The 25,182-nt window shown below is 43.8% G+C and overlaps 1 protein-coding gene across 1 annotated transcript in view; it reads left to right on the forward strand.

Annotated features, from left to right (window-relative positions):
- The window catches only part of LOC137413867 (calpain small subunit 1), an 84,766-nt gene that overhangs the window by 40,618 nt on the left and 18,966 nt on the right, over window positions 1-25,182 (forward strand). The window contains exons 3-9 of the mRNA XM_068099306.2: window positions 1,375-1,461; window positions 1,658-1,715; window positions 6,528-6,592; window positions 10,172-10,240; window positions 20,657-20,735; window positions 20,835-20,951; window positions 21,074-21,132. Of these exons, the coding sequence (XP_067955407.1) occupies window positions 1,375-1,461; window positions 1,658-1,715; window positions 6,528-6,592; window positions 10,172-10,240; window positions 20,657-20,735; window positions 20,835-20,951; window positions 21,074-21,132 (534 nt within the window). The remainder of the gene's footprint in view (window positions 1-1,374; window positions 1,462-1,657; window positions 1,716-6,527; window positions 6,593-10,171; window positions 10,241-20,656; window positions 20,736-20,834; window positions 20,952-21,073; window positions 21,133-25,182) is intronic.

Here is a 25,182-nt window from a genome sequence, read left to right on the forward strand (position 1 = left end):
CCTTGAAAAAGCTGGAGAAGAATCCCAGGTTTCACAGGGCATTCGGTGAACTGGGTGACAACTGGGATGCCAACCCTGAGGTGGAGAGGCAGTTAGAAAAATTCACCTGTGTGATGTACGGCCAGAGTCGCGAGTCATCAGTGGACATTGTCCGTGCCAAGCTGCTACGAAAAATGGTGGGAGAGGACAAGACCCTCACATCCAAGTCCAAGGTTGATCTGGCTCGCCTTCCTCCATGCCAGTCTGCCCTGAAGCCGCACATCCAGCGTGTGAACCACCGCGTAGCATTGTACAAAAGAGCCGATCAACCTATCATCGAAAAGCCAAAACCTTATGAGGAGCAAGGATGGATAAGGACTGATGAAGGACTGTTGAAACCAATGTGGTCCAGTGGTCCCATCCTACCAACCTCACTGGTGGATCTTCTGAACACAGGAGAGCACGAAGAGGAGGAGGAAGAGGAAGGAGAAGAAGAGTTTGACTCTGACGATTTCGATGAAAATGATGATGACTGACTCAGTGTAGAATCACTAATGCTAATGATGTTTATCTAAAACAAGCAAGAGAAGAGTGGTCACATTGAGTGCTAGGACTATTTTGACAGTTGTAATATTTAGAAAAATAAAACTTTGTGTTAACGTCTGTGTAGACGGACCTTAATATGAGTCTATTATTTCGTAAAACTGTGATTATTTTGTAAATAAAGCACTAATTAGCATACTAGTATACCATAGACACATGTAATCATGTTATGAATAGTTCTATCATGATCTATGCCCTTCAAAACATGGGTCTAGACACCTTCATTTTTCAATTATCTGCAATATTGGCTGAGATATGTCAAAAATCGTTTTTTTGATAATGGCAGCAGTAATTTGCATAAAAATGGTATGTGGGACATTTTTTCAGCTTGGGGCCATAGCTAGTCATTTTCTACACATTTTTTCCAATCTAGAAACACTGATTAGAAGTATATCTCCGGGGGGTGCAGGGGGACCTAGTCTTCCTACTAGACTATTACACTCTATCTCTAAATGTTGAACGTCATGGTCATATGGTGGTCTGAAAAAAATATGGCCATCATTGGATGGTGATGGCCAAGGGTAAGCCTCCCTTGGTTTACTGATTGCTTTGTGATCGCAGATATCTAGTTTTGTTTTTTGCACAAAAACAAAAATGTACATGATGTTGATGTCATTGACCACATGATGTTCAGCTTTATTTCTGTTTCCATAAGAGGAGCACTATCTGTTTACTTAATGTATGGTTTGTTTAAAAAAAAAAAAAAAATCAAACTAACCATTTTCCTTCCTGGAAATCTGGAGCAATATACGATCCCTAATCACCAAACATCAATCTTTTGTTTGTGAGCAGCCAGAAGCGCAGGAGGCACACCGACGCCCAATTTCAGCGAGTGAAGACGAACATTTCAGAATGATCTTCAAGAAGCTGGCAGGAGAGGTGAAATTTATTTTTAAATCTCAACCTCTGAATGTTTTTCTGGTAGAAGTAATCAAATGATCATCGTTTGCCATCAACTGCTTGGCACTTTATCATAAATTTTCTTTCAAATGCATTATGTCATCTTGCGCCTTCATTTGCTCCTCTCTATACAATGCCGTCCCTCGTTCTTTGTATTGTGCCCTAATGTATGCAGGACATGGAAATCAGTGCTGCAGAACTGCAGAATATTTTGAACAAAGTCATCGGCAATCGTGAGTGTATAACTTACACGAATAACGATCATTTTCTGGGAATACTCTGGTCACAGCACCAATGTATGAGTAGCATAATATTGTGGTTGGAATTACCACCTTTGTAACTCTCGTCAAAAGTCATTGGGTCACCAAACTTTTAATAATTTTTGAATCAATATTGCCATCTGTGTCGCATTCCAATTTCAGTCACAAAATTGGTGAGAATCATAATTTGAGGGTTAGTGTATAAAATGGTGCACATACTTGTCAACATACGTCACATAAGATTGCAAATGGTATCAAAATGTTGGGAAAAGGCTCGTGGGACAAATTATTGATGAATGATGCTATTTGGGTGCATAATGTCTTTAAATAATTACATGTAAAATTGTATGATTGAAAAAAACCTCATTTTGAGCAGGTTTGGGCACTTATTTCTATCACATTTGAAAGTTCATTCTGGCCATTATGTTTATCACTGGTGCAAAATTTTATACCATTATATATGAAAATGAATGAATGAATGAATGAATGATCGTTTTAAGGCCATTTTCCCCACTAGAGTGGGGGTTAGCCTTGTGGGCCCCATGACGATCATGGTTCCCTTTTTGAGGCAATGTTTTTATGGCCGGATGCCCTTCCTGACGCCAACCCTTAGTCGCCTCTAACGATGCGCAGGGAAACGGTGTACCTATTCTAAACCGGGGTACACACCGGGAATGAGGACTTTAATATCCTCGCCAACAAGATACAAAGCTTTGGTGAAAATACTTGCATACATTATTTATACACCGTAAACTGACAATGACCCGATACATTTTGGATGAAAAATCTGCAACCAGTAACCTTAGGGGTAGGATTGTATATCGAGTGACAAAACAGAGAAGGCCAAGAGCTACACACTACTATCACATATTTTCCATCTCTAGGGACCCTAGTCTTACTAAGGTTCACAGATAGCCTTGCTCCATGTGACTGATACCGGTTGAAAAAATTTGGGGGTCTGGATCAAGGGCTATATCAAGGGGGTCCAAAACATAAACTGTTCAGCCTGGTGGTATTAATGAGGTATGTGTTAAAATTAAACGGACATCATTTTTTGTTCCAAGTATATTGATCATTAGCTTTCCAACAGTACGATTTTTATTTTTCGACGACAGCATGAGGAAACCTTTAGAATAACTAGTGGGCCCGTTGGTCCATTGGACCAAATTTTCATTGCTCTTCACGGCCTTTTGGCATACCTGCCTGCTGTACTGCTTGAGTATTAGCTTGTCTTTCTCAAAGCCCAGATGTGCTTGGACCAGGGTGGGGGAAAGGGGATTATACGTACATTCGTTCCTATTATTATTGCCAAATTGTACTCGTATGATTATCGTGGTTACTATTATTAGTATTAATTAATATATGCCTTGTTACAATGTTATCATTATTTTTATTTTTTTGGGGAATTAGAATGCCATGCCATGGAAGGACCTATTAAACTGCTTCATACACCTTAACCTGGCATGCGTTTCAAAACATGGGCATTCTTCCGGATTATTTGTAGTTAATTATCAACTCAGGAGATCATGACGATCATTTGGGTGTATCACATTCCACATCGGGAAGCTCCAGTATTAATTACTCAATGCTGTGTTGCAATTTTATCATTCGTTTTGTTATTTATTTTGTAATTGGAATGCATGCCATGGAAGGACCTATTATACTGATCTATACGCCTTAACATGGCGTGCGTTTATAAACATGGGAATTCTTCCGGATTCTTTGTAGTGAATTAGCCTAATCCACTCAGGATATTATGATGATCTTATCAGTGTATCACATGCCACATCAGAAATCGCCAGTAGAACTTCACAAAAAACATTACACACACACACACACACACACACACACACACACACACACACACACACACACACACACACACACACACACACATCTCGTTTTTTCATTTCTGTTCCTTACAATCACAATTATCAGCAAAGTCATGGAATCCATCATTGCTTCAGATATTAAATCTTTCCTCTTCTCCAATGGCTTGATCTCTGATCATCAATTTGGTTTCAGACCTGGTCACTCTACTCTGGACATGCTGCTTCTGCTTTCTCAACAATGGATGGAGGTCCTCAACGCCAAACAGGAAATTAGAGCTGTCTCCCTTGACATTTCACGTGCCTTCGATACGGTCTGGCACCCTGCTCTGCTCACCAAACTCTCCTCCTTTGGTATCCATGGAAAGCTCCACGCATGGCTGGCGGACTTCCTCTCTGGTCGTAGTCAACGTGTGGCCCTGAATGGGTTTCTCTCATCTCCTCTTCCTGTTCAGGCTGGAGTTCCTCAAGGTAGTGTTCTGGGCCCTGTGCTTTTTCTGGTCTTCATCAATGATCTCTCTGACTCTCTTGAAAATCCTCTCTATCTCTTTGCTGACGACTCTACTCTCTGTCGCTCCATTCCTCATCCCTCAGATCGGCAGTCTGCAGCCTCCTCACTTTCTGCAGACCTGGACAAAATCACAGACTGGTCAAACAAGTGGAACATGTCTTTCAATCCTGACAAATCTCACACTCTTACAATGTCTCTCCGAAAGGACCGACTGGACAACCCTCCCATCTACTTTCTCAACAATCCTCTCCAAGAAGTTCTGTCGCTCAAGCTTTTGGGTCTCACTATCTGCCATGATCTTTCTTGGGAAAACCACATTTCCAAGCTGGCCTCCAAAGCCAGTCGCCGACTGGGCATCCTCCGTCGTGCGAAGTCCTTCCTTGGCACACCTGAGCTCCTCACCACATACAAGGCTTTCATCCGCAGCTCAATGGAATACTGTTCCCCCCTCTGGGCTGGTGCTCCTGCCTCACACCTTGCTCGGCTTCACGCTGTTGAGGCCAAAGCTTTCAGAATCATTGGAATCTCCTGCGATGTAGTCAACACCGAGGGCCTTTCACTCACTCACCGCAGGCAGGTTGGTGGTCTTTCTGTCTTCTACCGACTCCTCTCCGGCCTTGCTCCCCCAGCTCTCTCTGTGCTCTGTCCCCCCAATATTCCTTCAGGTCGCACAAGATCTGCCTGCAACCCTCTTATGGTTAAACTGCCAAAGTCTAGGCTCTCTGCTCACCTTCACTCTTTCATTCCCCTTTTCTCCCGCCTCTGGAACAAACTCCCCCACTCCCTTCAATCCCACTCCTCCCTCCAGGTCTTTAAAACAGCTGTTCACCACCATCTCTTATCTTCCCCCATCGAAAACCTTGATCTTTTCTACCCCCGGTAATTCACCCCAGAGTCCTTGCAGTGTTCATATGTTTTATTCCTCTCCCACCTCCCCCCAAGTCCTCCCGATGTCCCTGCTCTCAAATGTTGTGTTTCTGTCCTTCCCCCTCTTCCCCCTCTCTTTTGTGTCCTTCCCCCTCTCTCCCCATCTTGTCTGCCACTCCCCTTGTTTTTTGTTTTGTGTGTCGGTTTTGTGTGTCGGTTTGTCTTTTTGTGTGATTAATGTTAGCTCTTTCACGAGCCTCGATCTTGTATACAAAAAAAAAAAAAAAAAAAAATTCGATCCCTTTTTCATTCACACACACACACACACACACACACACACACACACACACACACACACACACACACACACACACACACACACACACACACACACACACACACACACACACACACACACACACACACTCAATTAATTGTACAGTATCGGTTGTTCCTAAACTTAAATAATTTAAAGGATTGTTGTAAATGATGTTAATTTTACAACATCCCATATTCAACTTTATTTAAATTGTAAACCTCAAACATAGTTCCTCCACCTAAAGCAAGAACCTTAACCCGTAAGCAACTGACTAGTTTCCCGACTGCATGGATCATCAGCTGGGCACCGAACACACACACACACACACACACACACACACACACACACACACACACACACACACACACACACACATATATATATATATACACACACACACACACAGTTGCTTCTCCTTTTTGTAATAAACTAGGGCATGCCCGTACTATATCTATATCTAAAATTATATCCCCCCCCTCTATTTACATGAAATGGTTTGGTCCAAAGCGAACGGCTTGCGAGTGGTGACAATCCCCCCCCTCTATTTACATGCAATGGTTTGGTCCAAAGCGAACGGCTTCCGGAGTTTGGTAAAGAAATCGCCATCGCGTGCACAAACGCGCAGGAAAGCGAATGAATCGCAAATTCGTTTTTATTAGTTGTAAAACATAGTTTAACGGCAACATAGTTTGCAAACGTGAAATAAATGAATACGCTCTCAAATGTGCCATCCGAGGCAGAGTGTGCCCGCCACGTTCGGCACACGCGATCGTTCGCTGCTCTCTGATTGGTTGAATCGTTTTTTGGACATAGCTCGGTAAGTAATTGTCCGATTAATATGAAACCTTGAAAAGGCACATCCTCGGGTCCCCAGCAATATACCTGGCAAGTTAAAAGTATATCGGACCCGTGGTTGTCGAGAAACAGCGGTCACAGACAAACAAACGTACAGACAGACAGAGATTACTGGAATTATAGATAGATTACATGTGGGGGGAAAGACGCACGGAGACAATGGGCAATTTAATATAATACATGGGATTTGAACCAGGGATCCCACCAATATAAAACTGGAGTCTTCATGAGAACGTCAAACAAGTGATTCCAGTTGTTGTGCTGTTAAAACATGATCTTTGCCTACAATTGAGGATAAGAAAGTGAAGGCAATGAGGTTTGTAGAAAAGTTGCATGAGATGTTCAGTAAATGGTTAATGAGGTACTGTATCCCTACTAAGCCTCCTCCTTGTGTCTATTTGCAGACGAAGACCTGAAGACTGACGGCTTTAGTCTTGAGTCAACTCGTAGCATGGTGGCACTTATGGACGTATCCTTGTTTTTTCCATGATCTGCATGAGTCCTTATAGAAGAGTGCATGGTGTAGTCACTTTCTTCAGCCTTTTAACATATTTTAGTTGTTCCACATCGCAACAAGATAAAATGTTTTTACATATTTGCATCCTTCTGATGATAGTTCTTTGGGCATTGGCTTGTTTATTTCAAAATCTGTTGGCGGGTCGGATCATGTTCGTACTGTACTGACTGTTCATGATCCTTTGTACTCTGTTTTGTGGAGGAAATCCCATACAGTGTGCATTCTGCTCGTTTCAAATGTTAGATTTGAAAATACATTTAACAGAAGATAGAATGTTTGCTAACCTCTGATCTGAGCCCTTCCTTTCCAAGTTAGATCTCTCTTGGTCATTATTGTTCTGAAATCAAATAAGGCCCCAAATGAATGTTATAGAGGTGTCCCTCGATTTACGAAAGCGATGCTTTCCTGGAGAATGGAACGTAAACCGCAAACGCTTTCCCCAATATTTTAAAGATAAAGAATAGGAGAGGTGTTCCCATTTACTTTAACCTAAAAAAAAATTTGGCCTCCCTTACGTAATCTTTTCTTTCACTACAATGTAAGAAAAATACTGTTACAAACAACACGAACAAAAATCAAAAATGAAAGACATTTGCATTAACAAATCCGAGATAATCTTCTATGTGTGTGTGTGTGTGTGTGTGTGTGTGTGTGTGTGTGTGTGTGTGTGTGTGTGTGTGTGTGTGTGTGTGTGTGTGTGTGTGTGTGTGTGTGTGTGTGTGTGTGTGTGTGTGTGTGTGTGTGTGTGTGTGTGTGTGTGTGTGTGTGTGTGTGTGTGTGTGTGTGTGTGTGTGTGTGCGCGCGCACGCGCGCGCCCGTCCGTCCGTCAGTGTCCAGTTTTTGTGTCCGCGTTTTATTCAGAGATGGCTGAACAGATCTTCATCAAACTTTCAGAGGTTCATCAGTGAGTGCCTGGGAGTGTTTTAGGCAAAAAGATTTTTTTTTTTTTTTAAAGTTCGTTTTTTTTTGGAATAAAAAAATGATAATAAAAAACACTTGATAGTGCCGAAGGCTTTTTAAATTAATGACAGTTATATACAAGTACACATTCGCATAAATAAATACAAAACAATCACCAGACATTTGAATACAAATAAATCGAACAATTCTGGAAGTGTACGAAGTTGGTAGTACGGCATGTTCTAAAATCCTGATCGGCAACACACTTAACTCAGAAACGTGATGAACGCCACATTCCCCACCAGCATATATACACAAAGAATTAAGTTAAGCACCCCCCCCGTTTTTTTACAACCTCGCACATTACAAGTTTGTTGTCGTCAAAACAGTGTAATATACCCATGATATTGCTATATTTTCTGGAGAAGTGATATTATGGTCACATAAAAACATAACAATCATGCCGTTTTCAATATTTTATTCTGAATAATTTAAGGTGAAATTTTTTGGGAATTGTAGGCATATTTTCACCTCAATTTAAGTATGGAGCTATAGGTCCATCACGGACAGTGTGGATGACGTTTATGTTTTCTAACGTACAGTCATTGTTCTGAGAAGACCTCTAGCGATCTTTGCGTCAATAACGTGTGTAGGACCCACGTGATCGGATCACTGACTCAACCCTACGTCTCATAGACCCTGTAAGCCGTCGTATGCGTTGCTGTGGCAGGTTGTTCCATTCCCGATGTAATGCACGTTCCAATTCATCCAGATTGGCTATTGGAGGGACCATCTTCGCAATTTGTCGTCCCAACATGTCCCAAACGTGCTCGAGGGGGTTCAACCTGCCACAGCAACGCATACGACGGCTTACAGGGTCTATGAGACGTAGGGTTGAGTCAGTGATCCGATCACGTGGGTCCTCCACACGTTATTGACGCAACGATCGCTAGAGGTCTTCTCAGAACAATGACTGTACGTTAGAAAACATAAACGTCATCCACACTGTCCGTGATGGACCTATAGCTCCATACTTAAATTGAGGTGAAAATATGCCTAAAATTCCCAAAAAATTTCACCTTAAATTATTCAGAATAAAATATTGAAAACGGCATGATTGTTATGTTTTTATGTGACCATAATATCACTTCTCCAGAAAATATAGCAATATCATGGGTATATTACACTGTTTTGACGACAACAAACTTGTAATGTGCGAGGTTGTAAAAAAACGGGGGGGGTGCTTAACTTAATTCTTTGTGTATATATGAACCCCCTTCCTCTCCTGCCTCCCTTCCCCTCCCCTTTCCCCCCTTTCCCTCCCTTTACCCCCCTCCCCTCCCCCCTTCCCCCCTCTTTCCCCCCTGCTCCCCTTTCCCTCCCTCCCCTTTCCCTCCCTCCCCTTTCCCTCCCCCCCTCCAACCCCTTGCCCCCCCTCCCCTCCCCACCCGGAAAGGCCTGGTACTTCTGCTAGCCAAATAAATACGAAATCCTTAACATTTTGAAGGTGTATGTATGTACTCAGCATGAAAGGGCGATGACGGTGAGTTTCTTGCCCTTCTCATTACGTTTTATTATGCCCATCGTCATGTCCAGCGTTATAACCTGGTGAGAACGTTTCGCTGGGGCAGCAGTTGAGCTTGAGGAAGGTCTTTTCCTTAACATATTGAAGGATGAATGAGATTACGGTCGATTTTAAATGATGGAGCACTTCACAACGAGAGGTAAAAGGTGGTGAACTGCGCAACCTGTTAGCAACAAATGTTGCACATTGTCTCTGTCCTGCTGATCCCCAGTTAGAAGGTTTGCAGTCAGGAATAATGAATAAATCGTAAGGAGCACACTGACCCTAGATGTGACACGACACTGATGTCATGCACATAAATTATGCTGATGACACATCACCTCCAAACTAGGATGGCGTCTGCACTGAGGTCTTTGCAGACTGAGATTTAGGCCTTCATGGTCATGAATAAATGAAAGGAGAGCCGCCGATCCAGATTGCGCCCTTATTTGCTCATCATGACAACATACTGCAAATTGTTTATTCATGACCATATTCATGACCATTTACTGGAAATCTCAATTCATGGCTCGTTACTAAATACATATTGAACCCCCTGATTAATTTATGTGCATGACGTCAGTGTTTTGTCACATTTAGGGTCAGTGTGTTCCTTATGTTTAGTATATCTTCTCCCTTTTTCTTCCCCCATTTTCCCAAACCCTATACCACCCTCAACTTTAGCTTTCCTATTTTACCTCTTTACTTTGCATACGAATATGTAGATGGCCTTTATATTATTGATTGCTGTGACTTTTGGCCACATTGTATTGAATGAGTCATAATATCTTTGCTATTTTTAAGCATATTCATTTTTTTCCTTTGTGGCTATTTCTAATGATTAGAGCATGCTGTGAATTGTCTGAGAAATATTTAAAATGATTGTGGCATTTGATCATCTATCAGAAGGATCAAAAATGTAATGGACTGTACTGCACTTCAATGCCACTAGGGAGCAGGTGAGCTCAAGTTTATCTCATCGATCAAGCTTTCTTTTCACCTGGATTACTTGGCAGTCATTTCACTTGATGCAACGATAAGGCAGGTCTTTCCTTGATCACCTTCAGTCTGATGGAACCGGAAAGTTGGGATTTGAAGAGTTCAAAATCTTGTGGAACAAGATCAAAGAGTGGCAGGTATTCAGCATACCTTTTCCTTGGGTTGTATTTAAATACAGTACTTGAGCTAATCTGCTAATCTAACATAAATGTACCAAATGTCACTGTCGCTCTTTTCTGCCTGACTATGAAATATATTGAAGTGCAACCACAGTCAAATTTTTTTTGTAACTCGAGATGACCCATTTAAAGTGATATTTTGGGGACAGGTTTTTATACCTCTTCTTTGTGGTCCAAAAATGAATTTCATCACCAAAAGTTTTGAGATGTGATGTTTTGCATCCACGTATAGGTTACCAGCTATAAATTACCATACTGGTGTTTCACGTGCGGGGAGAGGCGTCAGCGTGTCTGTGCCATCCCTCAGATAGATGTTAAAACTGGGTGGCCCATCTGCCAGCATTAGTTTGTGGCCATTAAAGATCCGTGTCCTTCAATGTTTAAGCAAGTTATTGCTGGCACCATGAACAAATTCCAAATTCCTGCCTTAACTGGCTGATGCAATGGTAATGAAAACCACCCAGGATAACCCCTTCACTCTAACTCTTGCCGAGGTACGCGTCCGTTTGTTTGTTCCAGTCCCAAGTTGTTTCCTCAGCACCGCAATATCAGTATTTTATCTTTTATACTCCTTATTCTTGTTTTTACTCCTTATTCAGTATTTTTGTATCAGTATCAGTATTTTTTATTTTTTTATTTTTTATTTTTATACTCCTTATTCTTGTTATTTCTGTAGCTTAGGTTTTGTGTCCAAATAAATAATGTATTTGAACTAGTGCTGGGCGATCATCGCGATAGGCGATAATCATGCTTTCGATTTACTATCGCGATAACGACGATCCATATTTGTTAATGCGATATGTGCTGCACGGTAGAACCGAAGAACGCACCTTGAACCCGGATATTGACGGCGTATTGACTGCTTTGAGCGGTTAATGTGTTTAGTTTCTCTCAAAGGATATACCTGTATTAAATGCAGTGCCATAAAATAAAGGAGGTGATCTAATATGGAATGTATATTCTCCAAGATGTAATTTAAATGGTATATCATTAAACAATAAACATGAAAACAATATATATGTCGTGCATAGCACGATACATGCGAAATCCATAAAATAAGTTGTTGGCTTATGCTGACCTAAAATATAATTGGTGGTTGAATTCAGTGACCAGATATGCAAATCCTCTTCAAATTTCAAGTCAGTTGGATGAAAATTGAGGATTTTAGAAATTTGACTGTTTGTGACCTTTGGCCTATGTTGACCTATTGACCTTTTGACCCCAAAAACAATAGGCTTCTTCCTTATGACCAACTCTACCATTTGGTGAAGTTTCGTGAAGATCATTGGAAAATTGTGACCTGTAGGCGACTGACATACAGTCAGACAGACAAACAGACAGAATAACGCACAAGACCAACCGATATATTTGAAAAATCTTCGATTTTCGCAAGTAAGAAACAACCAATTAATGAAGCTGCTGAAAGTGCTGCCGGTGTTTAAATCGCCGATTCGTTTGAATTTGCTTTGGCTGTGCACGAAATTGGGCACTAAAGGTAACATCTTGTTAAAGATCGAGAAGGTAAGCGTACTCAGTGTTTGGAGTTTTGGCTTTGAAATGGAGGACAAGGATAAGGAGGTAATCTCGTTCTGCTCCTCTCACCGTTCGTGACGGACCAAACGAGAGGCAAACATGGCGACAAGAGGCAAACATGGCGACGTTGTTTTGTTCATTTATTTGTTTATTACATTTTTGGCACACCATGGGATTGCTTGGCATTTATTATTCGTGAAGTTCAACATCAAAGTTTTTGTTCTTTAACGGCCACTATTATCCCGCCTTGTGGGGTGGACTGGGGGAAGCTTGGCCCAAGTCATTCAAGAACCGCTGGCGAGGCCTGACATTCGCCTAGTTAGTTTGCCTAGTCTTTGTGCCGCCATACTCGCCTACTCTTTGCGAGGACACCGTGGGATCTTTAACGTCCACCCCACCCATGCTGGCAGACAGGGCCCCCCAGTTTAACATCCATCCGAAGGACGTCACACACATTGAATCACCCTGCCTGTTAAACACCGGGATGACAGTTTATAGCTGGGTCGGGATTCAAACCCAGGCTAGACAGCTTAGAGGCGGCATGTGTGTACCTCTAGGCAATGTCAGCCCGTGAAGTTCAACATCAAAGGCATCTATCTATAATTCCAGTAATCTCTGTGTGTATGTTTGTATGTTTGTATGTCTGTGACCGCTGTTTCTCGACAATCCACAATACAATCAATATCTCAAGATGGTACCATCTATTAAAGTAATAAAACTCACTGCTCTCCCAGTGAATATGACCGAACACTCCTCAATGTCTCTGTAACTCAATGGTGCTCCCTGCGAAGAGGCGATGATGCGCGTAAGGAGGTGTAGGCAAGGTGGGGACCGTCACGTGGTCCCAACCAACAGCAAATTAGCGGTGGAAGGAGGAATCCCAAAGACGCGATCCAAACGTGCACATTCACCATTCAACCGGCGAACCACACCGTATTCTTCAAACGCCGCTGTCGCGCACACACATCCCCGGCAAACCACAGGAGGGCGAGATCAGCGGACGCGCCAAACCGTGTTCCGCGAACGACGCGCGAGGTTCCCAAAATGGCGGACGGCTCTTACTCGAGCCGCAGCCTCTAGGCGAGGATTCTCCGGAATCTCACGCCTGTACCTGGCTATGCAGGCTTTTTCAATACTCCAGCGATAACACCAATCGCACGATTCTTTTCACGGACTCAAAGTTCACTCGCGATGTACGCTCGACCACGCTAGGTACGGAGCTTCTACAAACGCATCTTTCCACTTCTTCCTCTTCCCCTCTTCTTCTTCCTCTTCTCTATCGTCGTCGTCCGGTGCTCGATCCTGTTTCCTGTCTCGTTTTCCATGAGCGCTTTTAACCTTTTAACCACAATAACCATTTCCTTTAAACAACAATAACCATAATCGCCGTTTCCTTTAAACCCCAATAATAATAATACTACATAGAACCAGAAGGGGTTCAAGTGGATGAAAACCACCACAGCGGAAGGGACGAATCCGTAACACTATTGAGTTTGTTTTTATGTGCATTGTTATTGTATGCCACATGGTTCTCAAGGCACTAATTACATTATTAACCCACATTGGACTTAGTCCAAAACAGGGCTTATGGATTTAGTCTCGTGCGTCTGTGTGACTGCAACGATATCTCAGAGATGTATGGACCGATTTTGTTCATACTTGGCACACAGACAATACATGATGATATACATGTGCACATCATTTTGTTTCGCGATGCGATTAAAGATGGCCGACTAGCGGCCATTTTAGTTGGAAAAAAACCCGATGTTGAACATGTCCTCAACCATTTCTCGGGCAGGCATTTGCCGATGTTGTTCAAAATTGGAACACAGATAATGAATGACAGCTTACATATGCACATCATTTCTTTTCGAGATCAGATCCAAGATGGCCGACTGGTGGCTATTTTGTTACTTAAACGTGTCTCCAACAATTTCTCGGACATGCATGGTCCGTTTTTCTTCAAACTTGGCACAAAGACAACACATGAGTATGCATATGCAGAAGATTTTGTTTTGTTGTTTGACCAAAGATGGCTGAATGATGGCCTTTAACTCAGTACAGAAAAATTACTAAAACCACGGCGGGGGCTATGACATTTTATGTCTTTTCCTTCTTTTTACGGCGTAGCCCATCGGGCAGAGCCGTCTAGAACGGTGTTTGTCCGTATGTATGTATGTATGTATGTCCCCTCAAACGTATACCAATCAGAGCTGAGAATCTGGTCACATGACAGGGTGATGTGATTACGTCTGATGTCATTACGGCAGTGCAGTGGCTGACTCTCCACACACCACCATTTTGATTTATATGCCATTCAGGCCGAACGTATTGTCGCACAACTCCGATTAACACCAGAGTCACGGATGGCCTAAACGGTCTTATTCGGAGGCAACTACCCAAACACGGATTCGGCTATGGCCGCGTGGGAGGAAGAAGGAAAATGGAGGCTGCGCAAGCGCTTAATTGCAACACTCCGACCCGGTCGGGGCAATCGACTCAATCCGGCACAGGTTTAACAGGGGATAGAAAATAATACAAGGGTTTATTCAATGAAAGCAAGGACAGGAAAAAGCACGTGCCGGTAAATCTAATGCCTAATTTGGGATCCCACACACACAGATATCAGAGACAAGATGAGGGGATATGAATACCAAAGAAACACGTCTTTTATGTCAAGTGTCAAGTGTCTTTTATGTCAAACACGTCTTTTATCCCACATTCTACAACCACACTCTCTCCTCCTGCCTTGACCAACTTGCGCCTATAAAAACCAAAACAGTTTCTTTCACCCATTCTGCTCCCTGGTTTACCCCTGAACTCCGCCTGATGAAAACTCGTGCTCGCCAACTTGAAAGACTCCGCAATAAAACAGGTCTCACAGTTCACTCCCAGGCCTACAAGGACCACATACAACACTATAAAGATGCCTTCTCCCGCGCCCGCTCCGCCTACTACTCTCAAATTATCCACTCTGGCTCCGGAAACCCAAAAGCACTCTTCTCTACAATAAACAAACTCCTCAGCCCCCTGAACACCACCACCCAGTCATTCACAATAGACAACTGCATCTCCTTCCTTTCATTCTTCCAACGCAAAATTGAAAACATCTACAACAGCTTGACCACCGCCGCACCCGCTCCCCCTCAAACCACCTGCCCCCCCTTATCCTGCCATCCCCTGTCTCAATTCTCCCCAGTCTCCCCTACTGACCTCTCTGAACTCCTCATCGGAATGAAAACTGCCACCTGCACTCTTGACCCCATCCCCTCCGGCTTTGTCAAGGCCTCCCTTCCTGCTCTCTCTCCACTTATCATTGCAACAATAAACTCCTCCCTGTCTACAGGCATCGTCCCACCATCCCTCAAAATTGCTGCTGTTACCCCCATTCTGAAAAAACCTGGACTAAACCCTGACACCCTAAATAACTTCAGACCCATCTCCAACCTACCCTTTCTGTCAAAGGTTTTGGAACACGCTGTAGCCACTCAACTCAAACATCACCTCTCTGCCAATAACCTGTATGAAACATTCCAATCCGGATTCCGCTCCAACCACAGTACTGAAACTGCTCTCCTCAAAATCACCAACGACCTTCTCCTCTCCTCTGACGCTGGCAACCTCAACATTCTCATCCTCCTCGACCTCAGCGCCGCCTTTGACACCATCGATCACACCATCCTCCTCACCCGACTTGAAACCACCTTTAACATTACCGGCACTGCCCTCTCTTGGACTAAATCATACCTCTCTGACAGACGTCAGTTCATCTCCATCAATAACTGCAAATCCCCCACTGCTCCCCTCCCCCAAGGTGTCCCCCAAGGTTCAGTTCTTGGCCCCCTCCTCTTCATCCTTTACCTGTCCCCCCTCGGTCACTTAATCCGCCGTCATGGTCTCCAATTCCACTGCTTCGCCGATGACATCCAGCTTTTCATCTCCACCAAGTCCATCTCCACTGCCACCCACTCTATCCTGACAAACTGCATCACTGAAATAAAATCCTGGCTTCAAATCAACTTCCTCAAACTTAACTGTGATAAATCTGAAATAATCATCATTGGCCCAAAAACGCTCACCAAGTCCACCCATAACTTTGCCCTCAACATCGACGGTTTCCCAGTATCCACCTCCCCTCACATCCGGAATCTTGGCATCATCTTTGACCAAACCCTCTCCTTCGACAAATACACTAAACAGATCACAAAGACAGCCTTCTTTCACCTGAAAAACATCGCCCGTCTCCGTCCATCCCTCTCCTCCGTGGCTGCAGAAACCCTCATCCACGCCTTCATCACTTCCCGTCTGGACTACTGCAATAGCCTCCTCTATGGTTCACCCTCAACAATCACCAATAAACTCCAATACATTCAGAACTCCGCTGCCCGTCTACTCACCCATTCCCGGACCCGTGACCACATCACCCCCGTCCTTTACAAGCTTCACTGGCTCCCCATCTCCCAGAGAATCCAGTACAAAATCCTCCTCTTGACCTACAAAGCCCTCCATAACCTGGCCCCATCCTACCTGGCTGACCTCCTCTCCAGACACACTCCCACCCGCAACCTCCGCTCTGCTGGTACCAACCTCCTGACCCCCCCCCCCATCCGGACCAAATTTAGATCCTGGGGGGACAGGGCCTTCTCCATCGCTGCTCCCACCCTCTGGAACTCGCTACCTCACACCATCAGAGACTCCTCCTCACTCACCACATTCAAAACATCACTCAAGACCCACCTGTTCAACACTGCATTCAACATTTAACCCACAGCATCTAACCCCTGACTATCTCCTCTCCTTCTCCCTCCTTTGTGCTTTGAATATTTCCCTATTGATTCTTCTTTTTTTGCAATTGTCTTTATGTTTTGCTATGCATTATGTTTTGCACTCTGTCAAAGCGTCTTTGGGCTTCCTGAAAAGCGCTATATAAAATAAATGCATTATTATTATTATTAAGTGTATTCGCGGATGCTGCCTTAGCTTGTCTTTGTCATCTTGGTGGCTGCCGTCCAACACTGCTCCGTTCGCCCCGACCGCACACCCGAGGTCCTCCGCTCCAAGTTTCAAAGCACCGAGCACCACGCACCGATCACCACGAGGTCGACCCTCATACACGGTCGACAAGCCAACTCGGATCTCACCGGGACGGCCAACTCAGGCAGTGAATCTTCCAGGCATCTGCTAGATTCTGCGAGCCAACGCAACCAGGGATCTCACGAAACTGCCAGGGCCAGGAATCTCACTTGTCGCAACTGCGCTGAACTGCGGACTGCCCACTCGTCTCAGGATCTCCGATCTGAACTGCAACTCGTGCGCACCTCGTCTCAGGATCTCCGATCTCAACTCCAACTCGTGCGCACCTCGTCTCTCAACTGCCAACTCTCAACCACGAAAAGTCCAACTCCCTCCACTCGACTCGCACCGGGACTCAACTCGTCTGCCAGTCCTCCTGCTCAACTCGACTCTGAACTCATCCTCACAACTCGAAATCTCCGACTCCACTTGAACTCTGGACTCTGGCACTGCCTGAACTCTGGTTATGGTGCTCGTCACTCAGTAATATTCCCGGCCGGTCACGTCAGCATTGACGCACTGCCAACCAATCAGAGCCTCCCCCGGCTCGCCCCGGGGCACGCCCACTGCGCCACTCCCACTCTCGTCCTCTGTTCTTTGTGTTGTAGCATGTGCTATGTGAGGTGGATAGGCCTCTCGGAGGTGTAAATGGTGGCAGCCATTATCGGCGGTGTCCTGGCCTGATTTCTTCCTCGGTCATGTCGGGGGGGAAGGGCGTTATTAGTGTTGTACTAAGGGGTCCTTACTAAGTGTCTAAGTGGTGTGCAGTGCCAAAATGGACAGAGGTTTGGCTAGCCAGGTGAGGACACACAGGGGCTTATTGTCCCCCGTCGCACAGCGGAGCGAAAGGGGGACTATGGTTTTCCCCTCCGTCCGTGTGTCCGTCCGTGCGTGTGTGCGTGCGTGTTTGCGTGCGGGCGTGCGTGCGTAAGCAAAGGACCGCATTCGAATTTGGTGTGTGGGTGCAACCCACATCAAAATCCAAGATGGCCGCCGCCATGTATGTCTGATGCCATGTATGTCTGAACCTTGTGAGATGAATATCTTGAAAAATAAGCGAAGTACCAACTTCTAATTTGGTGTGTGGGTGTATCTCGGCATCAGGAAGACCGCTATTGAAAATTGGGTCGCCACGTCAAAATCCAAGATGGCCGCCGCCATGTATGTCTGAACCTTGTGAGATGAATATCTTGAAAAATAAGCGAAGTACCAACTTCTAATTTGGTGTGTGGGTGTATCTCGGCATAAGGAAGAACGCTATTGAAAATTGGGTCGCCACGTCAAAATCCAAGATGGCCGCCACCATATATATGTCTGAAACTTGTGAGCGAAATATCTCGAAAAATAAGCGAAGTACCAACTTCTAATTTGGTGTGTGGGTGTATCTCGGCATAAGGAAGACCACTATTGTAAATTGGGTCGCCACGTCAAACTCCAAGATGGCCGACACCATATATATGTCTGAACCTTGTGAGTGAAATATGTTGGAAAATAAGCAAAGTACCAACTTCTAATCTGGTGTTTGGGTGTATCTAGGCACAAGGAAGAACGCTATTGAAAATTGGGTTGCCACGTCAAAATCCAAGATGGCCGCCTCCATGTATGTCTGAACCTTGTGAACGAAATATCATATCATAGCATGTTTTCTGCGTCTTCCACTTTGTCAACTCGCATCACTTCACCAACGGGGGACCTAGGCGTAACGCTTGTTCTTAATCCCTACACTACCTATCACTCGAATCTCCTGGTAGATTCACAATCATACATCTTAACCGACAAAACGCCTACACATGAAGAACTTATTACAGGTAGTGTTCCTTACCGTGACATCCCGAAGCATGGTACCTACTCAGACCTACTCTGCTCTACATATATCACTACCCAAATTCATAACAGTATCATCGAACCTGTCGTATATCACAATCACCATGCTATACCTTTACGTTTTTCATTCAGTGTGAAACGCAAACAAACCGATTGTTAAAATGACCATCAAATGAAGCTAACTCCGAGGGCCTTTCACTCACTCACCGCAGGCAGGTTGGTGGTCTTTCTGTCTTCTACCGATTCCTCTCCGGCCTTGCTCCCCCAGCTTTCTTTGTGCTCTGTCCCCCAAATATTCCTACAGGTCGCACAAGATCTGCCAGCAACCCTCTTATGGTTAAACTGCCAAAATCAAGGCTCTCTGCTCACCTTCACTCTTTCATTCCCCTTTTCAAACTCCCCCACTCCCTTCAATCCCAATCCTCCCTCCAGGTCTTTAAAACAGCTGTTCACCACCATCTCTTATCTTCCCCCATCCAAAACCTTGATCTTTTCTACCCCCGCTAATTTTCACCCCAGATACACTTTTTTGAAATTCCAACTTCTTTCCTGGAAGTCCTTGCCGCAAACATCCGAAGGTGTCGCATGTTTTATACCTGTCCCACCTCCCCCCAAGCCCTCTCCCTCCCACAGTTCTCTCGATGTCCATGCTCTCAAATGTTGTGCTTGTGTCCGTCCTTCCCCCTCTTTCCCCATCTTGTCTACCGCTCCCCTTATTTTGTGTTTTGTGTGTCGGTTTGAATTTTTGTATGATGAATGTTAGCTCTTTCACGAGCCTCGATCTTGCATACAAAAAAAAAAAAAAACAAAAAAAAAACAAACAAACATCGAAAGCATCGGTGCTACGTATAGGCCTTAGGCGTTATGACTCGTCTTCGGACCGCTTCAGACAAATTAAGCCCAGGTTTCTTAATACAGTAGTGTATCGTTTTCATAATAATAATAATAATAATAATGATAATAATAATAATATAGTAAATGTAACCATAATACTTTAATTCCAATGTCGTGAATGGAAGGTTAATGGATTGAAGCGGTGTATGGTTCATGATCAATGATCTAAGCGGTGTTCGGAACTAATATTAATAACCGAGGAAGTAAGGAATTCACCTCGGTTTTTTGATAGTAATATCATTTTCGAAATAATGCTAACGTAACGTTAATATTATAGTAAATCTAATCATAACACTAATCCCTTCGTAGTGACTGCAAACGTACCGGAAGTTTAAATGTATCATCTTCTACATATTAAAGTAGCGGCAGTTTTGTGTCCGTTAGGTCATTACGTCTATGATGTCATTACGACGGCTGCTCAACCGACCGACATTTTAATTTATAAGTACACCCGCTCACTACGGGAGCTGCAGAAAGGGTCATTCCTCTTTGGGCTATATAGATTACAGTCGATCTATGGTCGGGTCTAAAGAACATTGGGTGTGTTCATTTACCAAGTTTCTTGTGGAGAGATCGCCAAGTGGTTTAAACATTCGAGCAAGCACTCCATTCAAAACCGTTAAGGAACGGCTGGCTTAGTGCTAGTTAGCTGCTTGGTAAATGAGCACATATCCAAACCTTGTGGGGTATATATATTACAGTAGATCTTTGCTCAGTTCTATAAGTAAAACTTACCTCATGGATGTCGATTCCTCCAAATTTCTTTGTTTAATGTTAGAAACAGCATTAGCGACTGTTTGAAAAGCTAATAATGTGTGTTTGTGGTTTATAATATTTTACAAGCCTGGCTACGCCGCTGTTAGACTTTTGGTCTTGTTTCTATTATCATGATATTATTGCGATAATCGTGATAATGAGGTCCATTATCGTGATGTAGGTTTTTCCATTATCGCACAGGCCTAATTTGAACTAATTGTATGCATAGTGAGGGGGGGAAGGAATGAGTGGGGAGACCATCCTCTGCTGACGTTTAATCACTGTGTTTTGCAGAATGTCTACAAAACTCATGATGTTGACTGCACCGGTACCATGTCCTGTGAGGAGCTTGCAGATGCTATTTGTAGCGCCGGTAAGACAATAGTCTAGCGGGAGAAACCTTATAAAACCTGTTTCTCTTAACTAGTGTGCAAAGGCTATTTTGTTCACTAAATCTGCATCGTGCCGCCAGGTTTCCAACTGAATGATCCCTTGTACTCCGCCATTGGGCTTCGCTATGCTGACGAGTCTAATAGCATCGACTTTGATAATTTCATCTGCTGCCTTGTGCGCCTTGAAGCCATGTTCCGTGAGTGGACCATACACAGGAACACACATTTACATTAACCGGCGAGTGACGCCAAATCCATTTGTTGTGTGTGCTTTATGCGGCATTCATTATTTCATTTGACGCATTCATTATTTGTGCAGGAGCCTTCAAAGCTTACAATCGCGATGGAGATGACACCATCAGCTTGAATATTATGGAGGTAACTTCAGCTTTTGGAATATTAACGACGTAATGATGCACTTCCAGTTTTTGCATACATGACTCGTCGTACATGGCTGGTGATAAAATGTCGCATCGTGCATCGAGGACGCCGTCGACCTCAGCGCAGGCCCCCCACCCCCCTCCCCCCCCCCCTAGGTCCCCCTGTGACATCCCATGCTGCGGAGCATTTTTCCTAGGTCCCGTGAAGTGCTCTTTCATTGCCTTTTCTTGTCTTGATTCAGCCCTTTCTGAGATGTCTGAAGGGCTGTGTTCGATCATTGCTTGCATGAAAATTGGGTGAATGTTTGTGGTGCAGAGCGTGTTCTTTGTGCATAGTGTGTTGTAAAGCATGTATGGATGTGCTGTAGAGGTGTAGAGAGACAGACAGACAGACAGACACAGAGACAGAGACACAGAGAAAAAAAAGAATCACAAGGTGGTTCAGTCTACTACAAACGCAACATATTTTCCCTTCCCACTGAACACGGAGGAGGTGTGGGGGAGAGAAATTTAGCTGTACAATATATACTACAGCAATAACTATACTCTGGTTCCTTTATTGGTCTTGGTATGTACTTCCCCTGGATCTCCGAAAACAGAGTATTTAAAAAAATAATTAAAGGGGGGCCATTTATCAACATCCACCTCTGGAGGGGATGGGTGCTAGAATTATAATGGAGGCTACAGTCGAGTAGGAAAATGTGGGAGTGCGGAAAGAACGGAAAAGATTTAGGGGTTGATCATTTTGGGACATTCTGGTCATCAATCAGCAGGGCCGCCTGGGTTGACCTGCTGACGATTACATCAAGACTGTTTCCATTAGTCCTTTTAGAACTCCAAATAATTCCAAAATGTATTTGTCCATTGTTCAATATTGTCCTCGTGATTCACATGTTAAAGTACATTATGGGTTTGTCCTGTGTGATTTATGGATAAGCTCCACTGTGAGCCTTCATTTGGTGTAAACTATAATTTAAAATCTATCCAGGATTGATCATTTAAATAATAATAACTTACCAACCTCACAAGCCTCTTACATTACACACTGTCTTCCCTTTAAACCTCTCTTCCACTAACTTCCCAATTATTTTTTCAAACACTTCCATTCATGATGCACAGTTTTTAATCAAGGTTCAGTCCTGCAGACCATTTTTGAGTATGTAACTTGTTGCTGCTCCTCTTGCTTTTCCAATTAAGTGGAAATTTTAATAAAATCCATATTGTAATATTCGAAGGGGGTCCATTTCGTGCCCGTTTCTTTTGATGCGCTGTTATCTATGTTCCCTGGTGCGGTCTCATAGGCTTCATGGAAATTTTGCCTTTTGCCATCGACAGTTTTGAACTTTCCTCAATTTTATTTCGGTTTTTTTTTTTTTAAAGAAAAATTTGTCCATTTTGCTTGGCGGATGATGCCATCTTGTTGCTCTAAAGCCGTAGTTATAATGCTTTTGTTGCTTCAGCTGTACAGTATAGTTGTCATACTGCGGCATGTAACTGGAAAGCTGGTGCTCACGTTGGTATTTGGTTATTTTTTTCCAAGTGTTAATTAAAAAAAAAAAAATCCACGGGGCAAACGTCGTAACCACAGCATGTGTAATGCTGGATGATACCTCATTTAAGAGTTCTTGGTTCCAGACAGTGCATGCGAAGGTTTACATTATCGATATCGATGTTCATGCAATTTCGAGTTATGTGCATTATTTTCCCTACGTTGTGCATATGGGTAGTGTATAGTGTCTTTGGTCCACACACCAATAGGAATATATGTGTGTATACACTATTGGTCAAAAGTTTTAGAACACCTCAATTTTTCCAGTTTTTATTGAAATGTACGCAGTTTAATGTCTCAATGTACTCTGAAATTAAGCATAGAACAAATAAACAATTGGAGATAAAAAATAAATCACAGAATCATTTTGTTTAACACAATTTAATTTAATTTTTTGATTCAGCAAAGTAGCCACCTTTTGCAGATATAACCGCCGAACACACTCGTGGCATTCTTTCTACAATGGAAATCAAATATTGTTCGGGAAGTTCTTCCCAACACTGTTGCAGAAGTTCCCACAAATGTGTTGCACTTGTAGGTTGCTTTGCTTTCACCCATCTGTCCAGTTCATCCCAAACCAGCTCGATGGAGTTTAAGTCTGGAGACTGTGCTGGCCATTCCATGATTTGAAGCCTATCGTCTTGTTCTTTTCCTCGAAGATAGTTTTGACATAGCCTGGAGGTGTGTTTAGGGTCATTATCTTGCTGTAGGTTGAACCCCTGACCAACTAGGCGTACACCAGAGGGTATTGCATGGCGCTGAAAAATGCTGTGGTAGCCCTTTTCGTTCAGGGTGCCAGTCACTCTGTGCAAGTCGCCGACTCTGGATCCAGCAAAAGAGCCCCAGACCATCATGCTTCCTCCTCCATGTTTGACAGTTGGTGTCACACACTGAGGAACCATCCTTTCGCCTACTCGACGATGTACAAAAACCCTGCGTGATGAACCAAAGATTTCAAATTTTGATTCATCGGTCCATAAGACCCTCTTCCAGTCTTCAGTAGTCCACTGGCGGTGCTTCATGGCCCAGGCAAGCCTCTTTTTCTTATTTTTCCATCTCAGCAATGGCTTTCTTACTGCCACTCGACCTGTCAAACCTGCAGCTCGAAGTCTTCTCTTCACAGTTGAAACTGAGACTTGCTTATTTCGACCAGTGTTAAGCTGTGCTTGAAGCTGTTGTCCTGTGAGCCGCCCATCACGCAAGCTGTTGACTCTCAGAAACTTGTCTTCTGATTCTGTTGTGGCTTTGGGTCTGCCAGACCTCTTCCTGTCAGAGTTTCCTCCAGTTTCCAATATACTACTTCCTGCAGTGCAATATTGTCCAAATAATGCTTCAGAGGGTGTAATAACACTCTGTTCCAATACTGCTTTTACACAGACAGGGTGTTTGTAATCAAGTAATCAGCAGAGGTTGGGACACCTGTAGGAATTGTTTGCATCAACTTTCAAGGCCTAATTTAATTGCATTACTGCAGAACAGCTGTAAGTTGTTAACCCATTACTTGTTCCCTGAAGAAGGCCTTTTTTACAATATAACTGTGCAATTTACATTATTTTCCCGTTTTTGCTAACCTAAACTTTTCTTTTTTTTTACCTCGAGCAGTTTACTGCTTACCTTTGTACCATTTCAGGTTATTCACTGGACTTGAATTGCTTAAATTTCAATAAAAACTGGAAAAATTGAGGTGTTCTAAAACTTTTAACTGGTAGTGTATATATTGTTGCGAATATGGAATTTGGCCTCCATATCCGCTTGTAAATATTCCCCTATTTCCCCAATACTCCCCAACTATCCCCAATCCCCCATTCCCTAGTCCCATTGTCTGTAAACAACAATCAGTAGAGCCGACCTTCCCCTTTTTCCCCCATTAAATGTCGTGCCCAGGTCCACCGCATCACACGTAGACAACTTTCGGACATCTTGCTAGTTATTCTTAGTCTATGTCAGTTAAGGACTCCTTTCCATTAATTCTGACTCTTCGTTGCACCAGAATGTGATTATATGGCACCAGTAGTGAGTTTAGGACCTTTCCCATACCTCCTTCCATCTTCTTCCCCAAACAACAACAACAACAACAACTACAACTACAACTACAACTACAACAACAATTACAACAACAACGACGCTGCGCGGGGGGAGTGTGCGTCCTCCCACCAGCTCGGTTAGCCGCCATGACTATGCGCTCCACGGGGTTACCACGAAGGGGCTGGCTGTCAGCTCCTCGTCAAGGGCGGAGCCTGGTAAAACCCCCGCACGCACCCAATGAGAAGCAACGTGCCGATTCCACGAGGCGGAGCTAACGAGCCGAGGGCGTGTCACTCCCCGCGGGATACGAAGGACTCACCGGATGTGAGGTCAGATGCGCCCCCAGCCTGGAGAGAGAAGTTGCCACGTACGAGCGCTGAATACCTCCCCGCATCTCTGGACCGGACCGAGTCGATTCTGACCTTTGAGCCCAGGTGCACCTGGAGCCATCGATCCTGCCTTTCCTAGCCATCA

The sequence above is a fragment of the Myxine glutinosa genome, chromosome 11 (genome assembly GCF_964187855.1).
Source record: "Myxine glutinosa chromosome 11, kmMyxGlut1.1, whole genome shotgun sequence".
In the NCBI taxonomy this organism is placed as follows: Eukaryota; Metazoa; Chordata; class Myxini; order Myxiniformes; family Myxinidae; genus Myxine; species Myxine glutinosa.